This window comes from Apostichopus japonicus, chromosome 2 (assembly GCF_037975245.1).
Source record: "Apostichopus japonicus isolate 1M-3 chromosome 2, ASM3797524v1, whole genome shotgun sequence".
Lineage (NCBI taxonomy): Eukaryota > Metazoa > Echinodermata > Holothuroidea > Aspidochirotida > Stichopodidae > Apostichopus > Apostichopus japonicus.
The window spans coordinates 9,404,952-9,422,265 of record NC_092562.1 but is presented as its reverse complement, the minus strand read 5'-3'; the positions used below and the strand labels follow the sequence as shown (position 1 = coordinate 9,422,265).

Below are 17,314 nucleotides of genomic sequence, written 5' to 3'. Positions count from 1 at the left end.
GTAGTGATTTAATGTTACTGTAAAGTAAGGATTTCAGAAGAGAACTTCAATTTAAGTTATATATGGTCTTGTAAATGACCAACTATACCATAGTAGGCAATGGGGTGGAGGGGGAGGGGTGCTGACGGAATGCTCAGCATGCAGAATATCTCCACAAAAGGGACAATCAAACAATCTTAGGAGAAACATTGCCGCAAGCTGCTGTTATAAATCTCCTCCCACAGTGTATATTGAATAAGACCATTAAAAGGACTTTAACAACAATCTTCAATAAAAGCAGACACCCCAATAACAACCTCTTCAGCAGTGAAGAGTGTGTCCAATAATATCATTCCTGATCCAAGAGTAATAAGCAAAGAATTAATGTATCATTTGGTTTTAAGTAGATTGTTTATTTCATCACAAAAGCACAAATTGAACACACAAAACAAGAATATACACACTTTGATATTTATTTACAACTTTGACAATTTGTACAATGTATATATATTATTCATAAATTTACAATTTTCAATTCATTTCATGATAATAGCTTCAAATATTGCAGTTTTAAATTTGCTTTTCAAATATTGCAGTTTTCAATTTGCTTCCACAATTTTCTTGCAATGATAAATTTTATTTCAAAGTTGATGATGAAAGAAGAGGTGAATAGAATCAATCGTCACTGTCTGAGTTAGTCTTGGTTTCGGGTTCTTTAGAAGGAAATAAAAGAAAAGAGAAAGACTCCGAGAGTATTAGAGATAACTTTGTAGACATTTAAAAGATGAGTTTTAGGCACAATTAATGATGATATGTTGTACACTGTTAAGAAATACTATTACCAGCTCAGGTTGTATTTCTGTCACACTTGTAACTATTGAGAGATGACCATATATGTAGTTCAGGTTCATCACATAAAGTGACTGGACTATGTGGTCTGATACACAGACAATAACATCAGTTCTTCAGATGCAACACAAAACTCAATAGGTGGGGGGGGGGGGGGAAGGGTGGAATGGAGTTTTGTGCCCTCAAATGACACGTTTTAAATGCAATACAAATGTTTCAAGAAACAATTGATGCTAGATTTCATCCAAGGATGCTCTGTTGTTTATAAGAAGTTAAGAAAACATGGTTTTGTTTGAGTTATCGGAATTTATAAAACAATGAATTAATGTTTAACTTTAAGGCCTGCACGGAGGAGCCAAACTGATGATCAATGTATCCTTAAAGGAGCATTCCAGAGGTTTAACATATTTTAAAGGTGAATATCTTGAAAACTGGAATTACTAGCAGTCAATTTTTTCTTCTTCTTTCTGGAAGTTAACATATGAAGAATAGAAATTCTCCTTCAAGTAATCCCTTAAATATTACTTTTTCATCCTTTTTTGACCAAAAGCTACATTTTGCAATGAATTTGTCCTTTTTCTGTGGGTATTATACTTGAAGGTTAATAAACGATACATGAGGTATATGGTAAAACATATCTGTTCCTTTAAGAAGATGAAATTATGTTCAACATTTCAAAAAAATAGTTATGTATTAACATAAAATGTTCTGTATTGGATTGAGGTGTAACTTCTACTTTGGCTGCTTGACTTAGAATGGTAACACTCTCAGAAGTCATAGAGATGCTGGCAGGAAGTTTTGAATGAACTTGGCTGGATGAAGTAGGGTTTGGTTTCTTACCCGTCTGACACATGGGCTCCTCCTTTGCATTTGACCTGGCATTCTCTGTGTTCTGGGTTTGTCGCACATTTGGATTTCCTTTCCTCTTGTTGTTCAAACATTTCTTGTACTTGACAGGAACAGCCCAGGGAGCTTCTTCAGCTGGTTCAGCTTTCTCCTGTTCTGTCCTGGTCTTCTCTGAGGTCTTCCCAGATGCCTCAGCTTTGGATGGTGAGGTAGTAGTTTGTGTTTGAGTGGTGGTAGGTGGTTGGGATCTTACAATCATAGACCAGAGAGTTGTTGGCTTTTCTGTAGGTTCCTTTGGAGTGGTTGCTTGTGCTGCTTGTGCTACTTCATCAAGAACTGGTGTTGGCTGTGGTGAGGATTTGGCAACATCAGACTTGGCCTGGAAAGGCTGCTTATTCTGATAGTGAAGCAATGAACATGATAGATTTTCCAGTCAGAGTGCTACATACACAAACTAATCGGTGTAATTTAGGGACATTAGGATAATTCACATCTTGAGGCAAACTGATATATCTGAATTATTATTTTATTTTTATTCAATATGCTGTTAATTATTGTTAGTAGTGATCACCCAGGTCGACCTGCTGTTTTCATGACCTTGTATTTAAGCAACTAAAGATCATGTATAGGCCTGTCCCATTTACTGGCTTATTTGCACATGGCTTTTCTATTATCTTTATTATAATTTGTTTATCACTTTTGGTCTGCTGCTTATGACAGGAGGTTACATGGCCATATGTGACATATAGATAGTTAGCACATGCAGAACTTATGGTCACTACCTCCCTGCAGTGGTTGAGTTGTACACACAATGATAGGGGTAGTGATGTATCTGTAAATGGCTTTGTTTACTTATTATTTCTTTAGTTATGGATTATATTATTTTGCTTCTTTAAGTCATAAAGTGGGTCGACTATAGTTTGGTTAGTTTATTTTATCGATCTCTCATCTGCTGTCAAGCGGAGGTAACACCTTTACCTCTTCTGAGAGAAATTTAGTTGAAGACTATTACATATGTCTTCAGGTCTTACTATATATTCTAATTATTCAGACTCTGTTATAGGCTACACACTGTTGATGGCCAATTAGACGCTGGTTAGTCCTTGTAGACGCCGGTCCTCCCTATAGAAGCTGGTACATACTACCTAGGTAAGGGGCAGCTACTCCACCCAATGGTTGCCCGAACGTTCTAAAGATGCTGGATTGGATTGACAGTGCATATGTCTGAGTGTAGAATTTAATAGTTATTCATAGTCTTGTTAGTCGTTACGGACTACAAGAGAGAGATTTAATCGTATTTGAACAGTTTGAAGTTGTGGGAATGCTATAAAGCTTTGTACCCACACAAACTGAGTTGCAATTGTTATTACTTGTGTTTATGATATGATGTGTTCATACACAAACCATATAGTTAATAGTAGACAAGCACTGCTCTCTGATGCTATGTGTCTTTGAGTGGTTTCTAGGCTTACTGAATATAGAAGCCAGTCGTTACCCTATTATAAATGTTTCTGCTTATTGATTTGTGTATGTTTTTTATTAATTTCTAAGCTTCCGTCCTTATACTAGCTGATAATTAGAGTCATTGTAAACACCCCTAATCCCGCTGCTCCTATGTCCTAGGTACATTGCGAGTAGTTGTTACACAGAATTATTATCAATTATTGCATTTCTATGAAATATTTATTGGAAGTTTATTCTGCAGGGTCTACTATGAAACATTCACTGATCAGTAGTACAATTGCAGACTATTGACTTGTATTTAAACTAGGGTGGCCAGACATCCTGCATTGAGCCAGACATCTAGCATAAGGCCAGACATCCAGGATTAGTCCAGGCATCCAGAATTAGTCCAGACATCTGCATTAGAACAGACATCCAGCATCAGTCCACTTGCCACACAAATGTATGGTGTTACTCATGTGGAACAAAGCTAAACAGTCCATGTTTGATATTTATGGAATCCTATGCTTATATTCATATTTTTAAAACCTTACTTGTACATATACTATGGCGGCTGCTATCAATGAATGTAGGTTACATGTATACATTCATGTTCACCACAGTGAAAACAAATACAGTCTGTTAGTCAAATTTTTTACAAGCTTATTAACTTTTATTAAATTGTACTTCATCAGGCACATTACTTGTAGAAGTAGTAACTAAGTCTGCGTATTCCATTTTGCTACAAGAACCTGTCAATGGATTCATCAAAAGTGGATGAACGAGTGAAGACAATTGTTGATATGAGAGAAATTTGCACAAATAAAGAATTGTAATTCGATAGATTTAAATCCCTGTGATCTTGTTTACCCAACATGATCCCCATGGCTATCTCATGTGATCTGTCTTGATTCAGAAGGTTTTGATATCACTCTATTTTCCACATTCTCCATTACCTGGTTCGATTAAGGTGGGGGGGGGGGGTTATTAATCAAACAGGTATCTACACAAACTTACCGATTGGTTCTCATTTTAATCATCTTGCAAACTCCTCAGTAATTTTGCTTTGATAAATACTTCAAAAAAGCTCTCTGTGTCAGTCAGAATTATTGAGTTAGAACTGAACACCTGTATAGCCTAATTTAATTCTTACTTTATTGCCTCTGTTTCTTCTCTTTCCAGTCCTTTGTCCCTGCTGTTGTTTTGATCTTGGCTGGTTTTGTGGTTTGGGTCTGTTAGCTTGGGATGTATGCTTAGTTGAGGCATTACTAGGCACCTGAAATATAGATGTAAATACAAATCAAATTTCCATTCTAACTCTATGAACACTCTTTACAGCAAAGGTTCATGTTATGCATTCTTGATTGGCTGTCAATGATAAATTAAATGTATCATCAAATTGTAATCTCCCTCTAATAATATAACTTTGGTCGTTGGAGATCTGCATTTAAAGGTAAGAGATATTTTTATCCCTATTCTCCTGCCAATTCAACAGTTTACTGATCAAAGTAGGTTTCTATGTAATGACATCAGTTCAAATTATCTTGCTTCATTTTTGTGACGATAAATAAAAAAAGACTTTTTTAACAGACACAAGTTTTTCCACCATTTATGATTACAGCTTAGCCTGATTTATCCAGATCTCTCTTTTTTTCTGGATCCTTATTTATCCAGATCCAAAATCAAACTATTGATATGCTAAAAATTGTTGACAACTGTGCATATATCTTCCCTACAGTTCATAACTTCAATTTTTCCATTAGCAAAGATATGTATCCCAAATACAATGCACCTTTTGAACTGTTCTTTATCTCATTTCAAACAAAGTAGTTGTGTACTGAACGACAGTAATAATGTCAAACTAAGCTAACGTATTGCAAAACTTTATGATATAGGTTCTTTTCATAACTGGACCATGTCTGTTTGGACATGTCCGGATAATCCAGCTTAAACTGTATGCTATTAATAACTGTAGACTAATGATGGCAATACATGGCCTACTCTCCACTCTCCATATGAAAGCTACTTACATTCTTTGCCTCGGTTCTTGGTGCTTTTCCTTTCCCAGCAGTCCACCGAGAGCCGGCCTCCTTTTTCTTGTTGCCGTTCTCCTGCTCTTTCTGCATCTACATGTAAAATGTTAAATGTTGATTACATGACTATACCCTGTAACTGTAAAAGTGTTACTTGCATCTTGACTATTTTCTATGCACCCTCCATATTCTCTTTAATTTAAATATGAAGAACTCCATCTCGTCTGTTATGCACTGGTTTAAACCGTGTTATGTGTAAGTGCACTATAAGCTGTACACCGTGAGTTTCAGGTGATTTGTTTGTTTAATAGAATACACTCGGAACCCGAGACACAACAGAGTACCTCTTGACCTCTAGAGCCGGCCAACACTTACAGACAGATGAGAATAAGTGCCCCAAAGAAAATTAAAAAATTTTATGTTCCGCATTGCAAACAACTGTTTCCTGTAAGTTTAGAAGTCACATTTCATGGGAACACAATCAAAACATTAAAATGGACACTTTCCAGTGAAATCTTTAAAATTACTTACATTCCTTGTCCCGGATTTTGGTGCCTTTCCTTTGGCAACAGTCCACACAGCCTTCTTCCTGTTACAATTCCCTTGCTCCTTCTCTGCCTGAATAAATGCAAGTTACAAATTCATTTCAAACATTTTTGTTCCACTTTGGAAACATGTTTTATGTAGGTATATTTAATAGAACATAACCAATTGCTGTGCTAAATGTTAAATGAATACAACGATCAGCTGACAAACATCAACATAAATATGTTATATTAGTGGAAATGTTGGGTGTATTTGTTCGGTGCACCTGCAAACCTTGTCTACGACTTTGGAAAGTCCAATGCTTGTCTAGAAGGGTCCCCATTGTTCAGCAATGCGTCTGTAGTTATATTGATGTGAGAAGTTAACATGGTTTGGACAAGTCTCTCAGCTGTTCATCATGGTAGGTTCTTGCTGCTGGACGGAGGCTTTGGCGGCTGTCCACCTAGTATCTTGTTTTATTTTTAGATTTTGAGTTGTCAAGCACTCAAATACTGTATTATCTTCTCTATGCACTGGGTAATGAGTTGAGGTGCTCTCTGAGGCATGGATGCCTCAGGTTTTTACCGGTTCAGTCTCAAGAGCTAGAGGGACATGGTGCACACATTGTAGAGTTTCTAGTCATGTCTTGAAGGACTAGTGGTATTTGAACACTGCCAGTCATTATTGTGTATTTCCACTTAGTGAGGTATTTTTTTATCATATTCGTTTAACATTTTGTTTGTATTCAGAGCTGGCATGAGCACTGTGTTGCAGAGTTAGTTATTGTGGTCTCACTTCTTTGTGCTTTTCACATTTGGGTTTCGCTAATCGGGCATGGTCGAAAGGGATTCTTCCATGTATGTTGATGTCACCATTCCATTGTGATTATCTTGGAGTCAAGGGAGACCCAATAAGTACTCAGGGCAGTGTATATTGTTCTTGGAATGTGAAGTGATGTTTTTGGATTATTCCATATGTTTGTTTATGTATATCTTGATTTGCATACTAGATTTACTTGTCAATTTTTAATTAAGAGAACACTGTGTTTCATTCAGAGGGTATTAGACAGGAAGTCACTGTTTATCCAAATTTATGATGTGTTTAGGATTAGGGTTTATAGATTGACTAACATTGTGTCAGACTGAACTGTGAGATGATTTGTGTCAGAGGCACTACAAGAATCTTTGAGTTGAGGTATCTCCCTGAGTTGGGATGTGTTATGGTTTAATAGTATATTCATATCTTTATGTATTTGTTTCAAAGAGTGATTATTGATGCTTGTACTCAACTTGTTGTTGATATTGACATTGTCTGAGAGAAAGTCCCATTGCATGTAGGAAGTTTGAACTTGTTTGGTGAATTTTTTATCTGTTGCCATATAAACCATGGTGCATCACAATTCCATTGTAATATATTTTCATTTTGTTCATTTAACAGATTTTGTTTATTGTCTTTTGTTTCCGGAATGCTGTCATTGTCCAATTGGAACGCTCCTGCAACCCTCCATGAAGACTTAGGGGGTAGTGGAGAATAACCTATATTTGGTAACATCCCCAACTATCTAGGGTTTGCTTCAAATATTTTCCAGATAAATTGATCAAATCACTTACATTCTTCGTCCCAGATCTTGGTGCTCTTCCTTTGACAACAGTCCACTCAGCACTATCCTCATTTGTGCAGTTACCTTGCTCTCTCTTTGTGTAAAGAAAAAGAAATTAAAAACATTAACTTATCAGAAAAGCTATGATCCATTCCACTAAAACATTGTCCAGGCATTGTGTTTGATCTAATGTAGTCTTGTTTGCTGTAAAGAAGATAGTTTGACTATTCAATCAAGTTAAACAATCTTGACCGACTATTTTTAGATACTGATGGACAATTAAATCATGACTACCGTATTGTAACCTTCATAACCTTGCCATTCGTAGAACTTGATTGACTGGCCATTAATACAAACAACAATATCTCTGAAGTTCACTTACCAGTTCACTCCAGGTATTGTTGCTGTCTGCCGCAGACATAGGCTCTTCTTGTCCTCCTACTGCTCCTTCAATGTCGCTAAAGGTTAAGTCTGGTTTCTTAGGCTCTTGTTTTTTCATCCTTGTTTTCTTTTCCTTGTCTTCCTTAGCACCCTCTGATGTAACACATACTGGTGTGTTACATGTGGAAGTGGTGCTTGATTGGGTGGTCACATTGCTTTCCTTTGCTTCAATTGGAACCATTCTCATACAATCATTTCCATCACTGGTGGAAGTCATGTGGCTTGTGCTTGTCAATCTGTTCTTGTCTATCTTTCGTCCATTTTCATTGTCCGCTTTCCTGTCTTCATCGGTCTTACTAAAAGTAACTTGTTCAGACTGATGAGACACTTTCTTTGTCTTCATTGCTTTGCATGCCACATCTTCCTCCTTGTTGGGTGAACTTTTTGCTTTTTTTGGTCCTTTTCCCTTGCCAGTTTCTTGCTCAAATTGAGCTGCTGTATTCCCTCCTACTGCACTGTTACTTGTAGAGGGCTGGTCTTCTTGCTGGGTGGGTGAGGTCTTTGCTTTCTTTGGTCCTATTCCCTTGTCAGATTTCTTGACATTGTCAGATCTACCACAATTTTCTTGCTCAGACTGATGATCCTTCTTCACTCCTTTGGCACCTTTACTTGCAGAACACTGGTCTTGAAGAGATTTATTCTTGGCTGTTTGCATGTTGTCTTCTTTGTCCGCTTTCCTGTCTTCAACAGTCTTACTAAAAGTAACTTGTTCAGACTGATGAGACACTTTCTTTACCTTCATTGCTTTGCATGCCACATCTTCCTCGGTGTTGGGTGAACTTTTTGCTCTCTTTGGTCCTTTCCCCTTATCAGCCTTCCTGGCATCATCAGAAGTACCACACTTTTCTTGATCAGACTGAGCTGCTGTATTCCCTCCTACTGCACTGTTACTAGTAGAGGGCTGGTCTTCTTGCTGGGTGGGTGAGGTCTTTGCTTTCTTTGGTCCTTTTCCCTTATCAGCCTTCTTGGCATCATCAGAAGTACCACACTTTTCTTGATCAGACTGAGCTGCTGTATTCCCTCCTACTGCACTGTTACTAGTAGAGGGCTGGTCTTCTGGCTGGGTGGATGAGGTCTTTGCTTTCTTTGGTCCTTTGCCCTTATCAGCCTTCTTGGCCTCATCAGATCTAGCACACTTTTCTTGATCAGACTGAGCTGCTGTCCTCCCTCCTACTGCACCATTACTAGTAGAGGGCTGGTTTTCTTGCTGGGTGGGTGAGGTCTTTGCTTTCTTTGGTCCTTTTCCCTTATCAGCCTTCTTGGCCTCATCAGATCTAGCACACTTTTCTTGATCAGACTGAGCTGCTGTATTCCCTCCTACTGCACCATTACTAGTAGAGGGCTGGTTTTCTTGCTGGGTGGGTGAGGTCTTTGCTTTCTTTGGTCCTTTTCCCTTATCAGCCTTCTTGGCCTCATCAGATCTAGCACACTTTTCTTGATCAGACTGAGCTGCTGTATTCCCTCCTACTGCACCATTACTAGTAGAGGGCTGGTTTTCTTGCTGGGTGGGTGAGGTCTTTGCTTTCTTTGGTCCTTTTCCCTTATCAGCCTTCTTGGCATCATCAGATGTACCACACTTTTCTTGATCAGACTGTGCTGCTGTGTTCCCTCCGACTGCACTGTTACTAGTAGAGGGCTGGTCTTCTTGCTGGGTGGGTGAGGTCTTTGCTTTCTTTGGTCCTTTTCCCTTATCAGCCTTCTTGGCATCATCAGAGGTACTACACTTTTCTTGATCAGACTGAGCTTTTGTGTTCCCTCCTACTGCACTGTTACTAGTAGAGGGCTGGTCTTCTGGCTGGGTGGGTGAGGTCTTTGCTTTCTTTGGTCCTTTTCCCTTATCAGCCTTCTTGGCATCATCAGAGGTACTACACTTTTCTTGATCAGACTGAGCTTTTGTCTTCCCTCCTACTGCACTGTTACTAGTAGAGGGCTGGTCTTCTTGCTGGGTGGGTGAAGAATTTTCTTTCTTTGGTTCTTTTCCCTTATCAGGCTTCTTGGTATCATCAGATCTAGCACAACTTTCATCTTTCAATACTCTGGCTGATTGATGTGATTCCTGGCTGTCATCATCTCGTTCCTGTGGTATATCTTGCACACATTCTTCCTTAACTGCATTGCGACGACTAGCTCTCTCAGCCCTCTGTCGAAGTATCTTGCGGAGTCTCCTCCTCTGCTTTGCTGTCAGATTTGCATCTACACTGGTCCCTGAAGGGAATGTTGGAAAATAAATTATATTAAATTTGGGGAATGGCCTATTAAACATGCTAAAGGTAAGCTTAAGGTTAGATGACCTGACATCCTAAGATATAATGAATCCATTTACAGTTGCTTGTTTGGTATTGACCAATCTCTGATCTCCTTATCTCAACTTTTCAGGAGTATTTTTCACTTAATGTGTGTCTGTCATTAATGTTTGTAATCTCTTAATATACTATAAAGTCGTACTTGAAGCCATGTTGTAGTTACACTGTTTGTCTTAAGCACCAGATATTAAAAGTATTCCAATGCACATTGATGTTAAGTCTTACAGCAATTTGTAAAAGCGATCTGTCAATTGCATTATGGTTTAATTTTGGAGCTACTATTGTACAAAGATTTACATTCATCAATAGTTAAGACAGAAAATGACCAACACATACATAACTTATTACACAAAAAAGTAGGATTGAAGTGTTGGGCAAAATTCTGATTGGACCACACTCACTAATTGTAACTCATTACAAATTATCCTAAGCCTATCCAAGAGCAAACATACTTGCAAAATGGATATATATATGCAGAAATTTAATTATTTTTTTTCTACTACATTCATTATACATTTATGAGTGCATCAGTTTATATATTGCTATATGTTGAATCTTTTGTATGGAACTTAGCTGTTTCCTCCTATAACCAGAATCATCTGGATTGTTCATCAGTGCAGGTAATTGCAAAGTAAGTATCATCATTAGTAAAGTATCGATGGAATGTTACCAAATATCTGTAACAAGTTACAATTCCATTTACTAGCAAAACATCAAAATATATTTTACTTGACAGTTTCTGATGGGTCTGTACAAGATAGATTCTTAATACTTAACAGAGTTTGACTTTTTTTCACAATTTTTTGGATCAAGTGTTTGACATTTGCAAAGCTATATCCAGTGGTAGTAGCCTTCAGCCTTGATTCAAGTTCTAGGCCGGCCTAGGGGCCTAGGCCTGTTACTTATTAGGCAATAATACAAAATACAAAAATAATACAAAATACTAAATATTTTTACTCTGAATTTAGTGCAAGTAGGGGTTGTTTAAAGAAAAGTGGTTTTGGAGATGTATTCCTTTTGTCATAAACATATCTGCATTACTTACTAATTAATTGGAATACTAATTAAAAAACTGTAATATGCCTGCTTGTAAATTTTTGTTAACAAAAAAGTGAGATTATAAATTTCTTTTCATGGACCAACCAGTTGTGAAGGCATAGGCGTAGGAGGCAGGGGGCTGGGGGGCTGCAGCCCCCCAACCAAAATTTTTCGTGAAAATTCGGGCAAAATGCTGAGAATTTTTCGGGCACCTACTGAAAGAAGAAAAATTTGCAATGTGTTTTTCAATTTTTTGGGGGTAAAAATTCGTGCAATATGCTGAGAATTTTTCGGGCACCTACAGAAAGAAGAATAATTTGCAATGTGTTTTTCAATGGTTAAACTGATATTATTATCGTTATAATTGTAACAACTTGCCCAATATATATATCCAATATGGAAGGGTAATAACATGGAAAATATAACAAAAAATTTTCGCGCATTCTGCGCGCTTTGTACACCTTATTGTGCATGTCATTTAGGCATTCATCAGTTATTGGCATGTGATGTAATAACTGATAAATGCGTATATGATATGCACATTCAGAGGTTAAACGCGCGCGTAGCGCGTGAAAAATTTTCGTTACATTTTTCGGGCAAGTCGTTACAGCCCCCCCAAATCAAATAAGGCTCCTATCACAATATTATATAAATGTATTGTGGTTCTGGTATAGCGCCACTACTTATACTGTGCTTGACAATAAAGACCACTCGTACACTGGCAGCCATCTCTTAAGCCTCTTCATTTACCGAATAGCCTTTCCAAGTGAATCTTATATGGTGTCAGAATCAACAGTATGGACAAGTTGACCCCACCAAGTCCAATGTCCCTACAGGGGAACATGGCAGAGAACTTTCGCCGTTTCAGACAGAGTTTTGAAATTTATTCCATAGCTACCGACCTGGGTAAGAAGGATGATGCAGTGCAATCCATGACTCTGCTACACGTGGCAGGCCCGGAGGTAGTTGAAGTGTACAATACATTCAAATGGGATACAGCAGGCGATGACAAAAAACTGGGGAAGATTTTGGAACAACTTGAGAAATACTGTAACCCACGGAAAAATGTAACATACGAAAGGCACGTATTTAATAAAAGAAATCAGCAACCGGGTGAGTCAATTGACACATACGTTACAGATTTGCGTGTGAAAGCGAAATCTTGTGAATTCGCGCAACTGACTGATACATTGATACGCGACCGAGTTGTGTGTGGAATCACGAATGATGCAGTAAGGGCTAGGTTGCTGCGTGATGACAAATTAACACTGGAGACTGCTATACAAATATGCAGGGCTTCGGAAATTAGTCAAACACAGGCGCAGTCTCTGCAAGAGAACAATGTTACTAGCCATATTCATGCATGTCAAACTGAGAAGAATAAACGGGGATCCACGAAAAACAGACAAAATAATAAGGGCGTCAACCAACAAAGTAGGCAGCGAGTGGATACGTTTGACTGTCGGAAGTGTGGGCGCCGCCATGGGCCAAAACAATGCTTCGCGTATGGAAAACAGTGCCTAAATTGTGGCAAGTATGGACACTTTGCAGCACAATGTAGAGGAAAACAGCAGTCGCACCAGAATGAGAGAAAGCAAAAATCTGTTAACAAAGTCCAAGGGGCTAGTAATTACTCGAGCAGTGACTCAGAACAGGAGTTTTACATATCAATGGTGACAGGTAAAACCAAACTGGAGCCTGAGGAGAACAATCCACAGGAGGATGAATGGACTATAAAGTTGGACATAAATGAGACTCCCGTTACACTGAAAATAGACACAGGGGCGGAGTGTAATATTTTGCCCAAAGCTATCTACGACAAGATCTCACAAGAGGGCTTGAGGAGATCAAAAGTGAGGTTAGTCTCCTATACGGGTCATCGGGTCACTACGGTAGGACGACAGCGGCTCTTGGTGCAACATGCAGACAAATACCATGTTGTTGAGTTTCAGATTGTAGAAGAAAATCTGGTGCCATTATTGGGACTTTCTACATGTCTCGCCTTGCAGTTAATAAGAAAGTCGTTTGCAGTCAGTGCAGAGGTCAACGGGAACTCAGCTGTCACACCGGACAATATAGTAGCAAGTTTTCCGGAAGTTTTCAATGGGTTGGGAACCCTGGAGGATGAATATACCATCAGGATCGATGAAAACGCAAACCCAACAGTTCAGCCACCACGGAGGATCCCATATGCACTCAAGGACAAAGTAAAACAAGAACTTGATCGTATGGAGAAACTTCAGGTTATCAGAAAAGTGTCTGAACCAACCGAGTGGGTGAATGGGATGGTAATTGTTGAGAAACCTAACAAAGATGTAAGAATTTGCATTGATCCGCGCGAATTAAATAAGTCTGTCAAAAGGGAACACCACCCTATGAAGTCTATAAATGAAGTAGCGGGTAAGTTGTCAGACGCACAAATATTCACAGTGCTGGATGCAGGCAATGCGTTTTGGCAAGTAAAACTTAGCGAAGATAGTCGACATTATGTCACTTTCAATACCCCATATGGCAGATATCAGTTCTGCAGATTGCCATTCGGCATATGTTCAGCCCCAGAGGTATTTCAGAAGCGAATTAGCCAAATCTTTGAGGGAATATCGGGGGTCGAAGTAATTATGGATGACATCTTAATTTGGGGAAAAGATCTAGCAGAACATAATGAAAGGCTTCAAGAAGTGTTGAAAAGAGCCAAAGATTGTAATTTGACCCTAAATAAGGCAAAATCCAAAATTGCACAATCTTATGTGAAATATATGGGGCACATTATCAGTGCAGAAGGATTATCCCCTGACCCCGGGAAAATTCAGGCCATATTGGAGATGCCGGATCCAGAGAATAAACAGGCACTCCAACGGATAATGGGTATGGTTAACTATGTGGGGAAGTTTATTCCTAATTTAGCTACCATTAGTACACCAATTAGGCAACTGCTAGAAAAAGATGTTGCATGGGTATGGGATGACCAACATAAAGCATGTTTGTCGGAAATAAAGAAAGCACTAACTGAAGCCCCGGTGCTAAAATTCTATGACCCAGGAAAACCGGTGTTAGTATCGGTAGATGCCTCTCAACATGGAATGGGAGCATGCTTGTTGCAGGAAGGCCACCCGATAGCTTACGCATCTCGTTCGCTTAACAAGGCGGAGAGAAACTATGCTCAAATAGAAAAAGAAATGTTGGCGATTGTGTTTGGTACGAGCAAATTTCATGAATACATTTATGCTAAGCCTAATGTAAATGTAGAAACAGATCACAAACCAATTGAATGCTTGTATAAGAAACCATTGGGTTCAGCTCCACCTCGTATTCAAAGAATGATGACTAAAATACAGAATTATGACATTCAGGTAAAATACAAACCGGGGAAGGAATTACATATTGCGGATGCCCTTAGCAGAGCTCCCACAATTATGTATGGAAAATCATGTGATAAGTTTGAGGTACACACGATCAGTCAAAAACCTATCAGCAATGAAATCCTAGATAAAATCAGAAATGAAACAAAGAAGGATGAAATTTTACAATTACTCCAGAACACAGTAAAGGCTGGATGGCCAAATCAAAAGTCAAAAAATCAATTGAATGAATATTGGCAGTATAGAGATGAAATAACGGTTCAAGATGGGTTCCTGCTAAAAGGGGACAGGATTGTTATTCCATCCAGCTTGAGAAAAGAAATGCTATCAAAGATACATAGTAGTCACCAAGGTATTGAGAGTTGCCGTAAGAGGGCCAGGGAGTCACTTTTTTGGCCACACATGAACTCGCAAATAGCTGACATTGTGTCACAGTGTACTACCTGTAATCAGTATCAAAGATCGCAACAAAAACAACCATTAAAGAGTCATGATGTACCAGACCGACCATGGCAAAAGGTTGGAGTTGACCTATTTCATCTGTATAATGAGAATTACGTCCTGTTGATTGATTACTATTCAAAGTATGTTGAAATTTCACGTCTAACAGGAAGTACTTCTTCAAAGTGTGTCATTGATGTTCTCAAAAGTCAATTTGCAAGACACGGGTTACCTGATATAGTGTTCAGTGATAACGGGCCACAATTTTCAGCTGCAGAATTTAAACAGTTTGCAGGAGATTATGGTTTCACACATATCACTAGTTCACCACATTACCCCCAAAGCAATGGTATGGCAGAGAGAGCTGTTCAGTCAATTAAACAACTTCTCAAAAAGGCAAAACACGATAAAAGAGACCCTTACTTGGCATTACTAGATTATAGGAACACCCCACAGGGTGATGCAGGATCACCTGCACAAAGGCTGATGGGGAGGCGAACCAAAACCCTACTCCCTACTGTACCATCCTTACTCAAGCCAAAATTGCCTAAAAATGTGAAGACACATCTGAAACAGCAACAAAATAATCAAAAGAATCATTTTGATCAGCATGCTAAACCATTGCTTCCCCTGAAACCTGGTGATAAGGTCAGAGTTAAAATAGCACATCGACACTGGGACCAAGGTGAGGTTATCAGACAAACTAAGGACCCAAGGTCTTATATTGTTCGAGTTAAAGGTGTAAATTTGAGGAGGAACAGGCGTGTAATCAGGAAAACAAACGAGACGTTTGTTGAAAACTATGACTTTGGTGAATCAGTTCCACTAGAGCAGGAAAACAACCCTGAGGTTAATGAGGACCCTGTACCACAAGTGGACCACCCTCGAACTAGTCGTAGTGGTAGACGATTGAAAGCAAAACTACCATGTACCACATGTCCATCATGTGCTTAGTGATCACTGTCACTCTTCAAACCATGTTATGCATAAAGTTTTAGTTCAATAGTTAAAGTAAATAATCAGAGTACGTGATTCATAAATAGTTCATTAACATGTTTGGTGTGAGTTTTATTACATACAAATGAGTTTATTTAACACTTGATCCTTTGCAGTCATCTTCCATGAATTAATGTATACTATCATCATGTTTACATGTTGCCGACTTTACATATTAATCTTAAAAAGGGAGATATCACAATATTATATAAATGTATTGTGGTTCTGGTATAGCGCCACTACTTATACTGTGCTTGACAATAAAGACCACTCGTACACTGGCAGCCATCTCTTAAGCCTCTTCATTTACCGAATAGCCTTTCCAAGTGAATCTTATAGCTCCTACGCCTATGTGTGAAGGAACTTATACTAGGGCAATATTAACTTAACTTAGGTGACCTCGCCTACAGTATAAGTCCAGCCAACGCTAGGGGTCGGCAGATTTAGAACGGGAATATGGAATAGGATTTGTTGCCTAGCATTGGCCTACGTATGGATAACGTTCAAATTACAATGTAGTACATTGTCCTAACCTCGACAATAGCATCAATAACATTAACAAGTTTGGGGCGCCTACCTTCATCCACAAGTTCATGGCTTTGCAACACTTCCTGAACGAGATATGTAGCTCCCTGCAGTATGCATAATGCGGTTACAATCATTATATTTCAATTTCACAACATCATTTATGATTTGTAACTTGAATTTTAACACCAGATGAAAGTATATGAGTCGACTGCCCCAGCTACTGCTCGATCATTGACCTCAACGATTCACATGATGTCAAGACACATCATGCAAAGTACATGTATGTATACGTAATAAGTACGTGTAGCTGATGTAACTAGGGCTTCCTCGTACACAGGTTGCTTGGCAATTGGGTTTTACTCTTGTGGAACGCGAACGTTACACTTTCCGAAGTACAGTTCGAATGCTAGGCCGTGTGGAAGAGTCCTATAGGGTTCAGCTGTCACACTTCCGTTCCACGCTACAAAACATAGGTTTAAGAATAATAAGAGAGTATTTTAGGCCTTTGAAAATTAATGTGACGTATCTTTATTCTAGAGGCCTATGATATAGTGTGTCTTCTTGTTCCCTCTGGCCCCCATTTTCTCTCTTAAAGGACAGTAGATCAACTATTAAGATCCAACGTCTTCTGCCATATTAATTAAGCAACACAGACCACACTGCCGAAAGTAAGTCTCCTAGCCAATATGTCAGTCGGAAACTACTAAATTGCTTATTACTTTAAGGGCCATGGATATACAAAGACATAAGAAGGTTTCTTTTATTAAAAAAGTTTAACTTGTCACAAAATTGATCTGATCATTACAAATTATCAATTTACTTTACGATTTATTACTTCTTTTTGAATATGAATTTGTTCAGGTTAGTATTATTCGTTACTATACAAACTCCTAATTTGTTATTAAAAAGTATTAATTTGTCATTTAACAAATT

General features: G+C 38.5%; 1 protein-coding gene across 1 annotated transcript; it reads right to left on the bottom strand.

Moving 5' to 3' along the window:
- Positions 1-436: 436 nt before the first annotated feature.
- LOC139977194 (uncharacterized) lies at positions 437-16,655 on the bottom strand. Its single transcript, XM_071986441.1, has 8 exons — positions 16,431-16,655; positions 7,658-9,921; positions 7,286-7,369; positions 5,682-5,768; positions 5,148-5,243; positions 4,271-4,393; positions 1,669-2,071; positions 437-692 (listed from the first exon to the last, which is right to left on the bottom strand). The coding sequence occupies exons 1-8, from the start codon at positions 16,513-16,515 to the stop codon at positions 655-657; spliced, it is 3,180 nt and encodes a 1,059-aa protein (XP_071842542.1). The 5' UTR covers positions 16,516-16,655; the 3' UTR covers positions 437-654.
- Between the last annotated feature and the right edge of the window lie 659 nt (positions 16,656-17,314).

Excerpts from the sequence above, each read along its gene's own strand:
- LOC139977194 (XM_071986441.1), bottom strand. The coding sequence starts at position 16,515 with ATGATTGTAACCGCATTATGCATACTGCAGGGAGCTACATATCTCGTT. Across the intron at positions 5,244-5,681 it reads CAAAATCCGGGACAAGGAAT|ATGCAGAAAGAGCAGGAGAA; the intron begins GTAAGTAATTTT and ends TTTTACATGTAG. Across the intron at positions 2,072-4,270 it reads GAAGAAACAGAGGCAATAAA|AATAAGCAGCCTTTCCAGGC; the intron begins GTAAGAATTAAA and ends CTTCACTATCAG.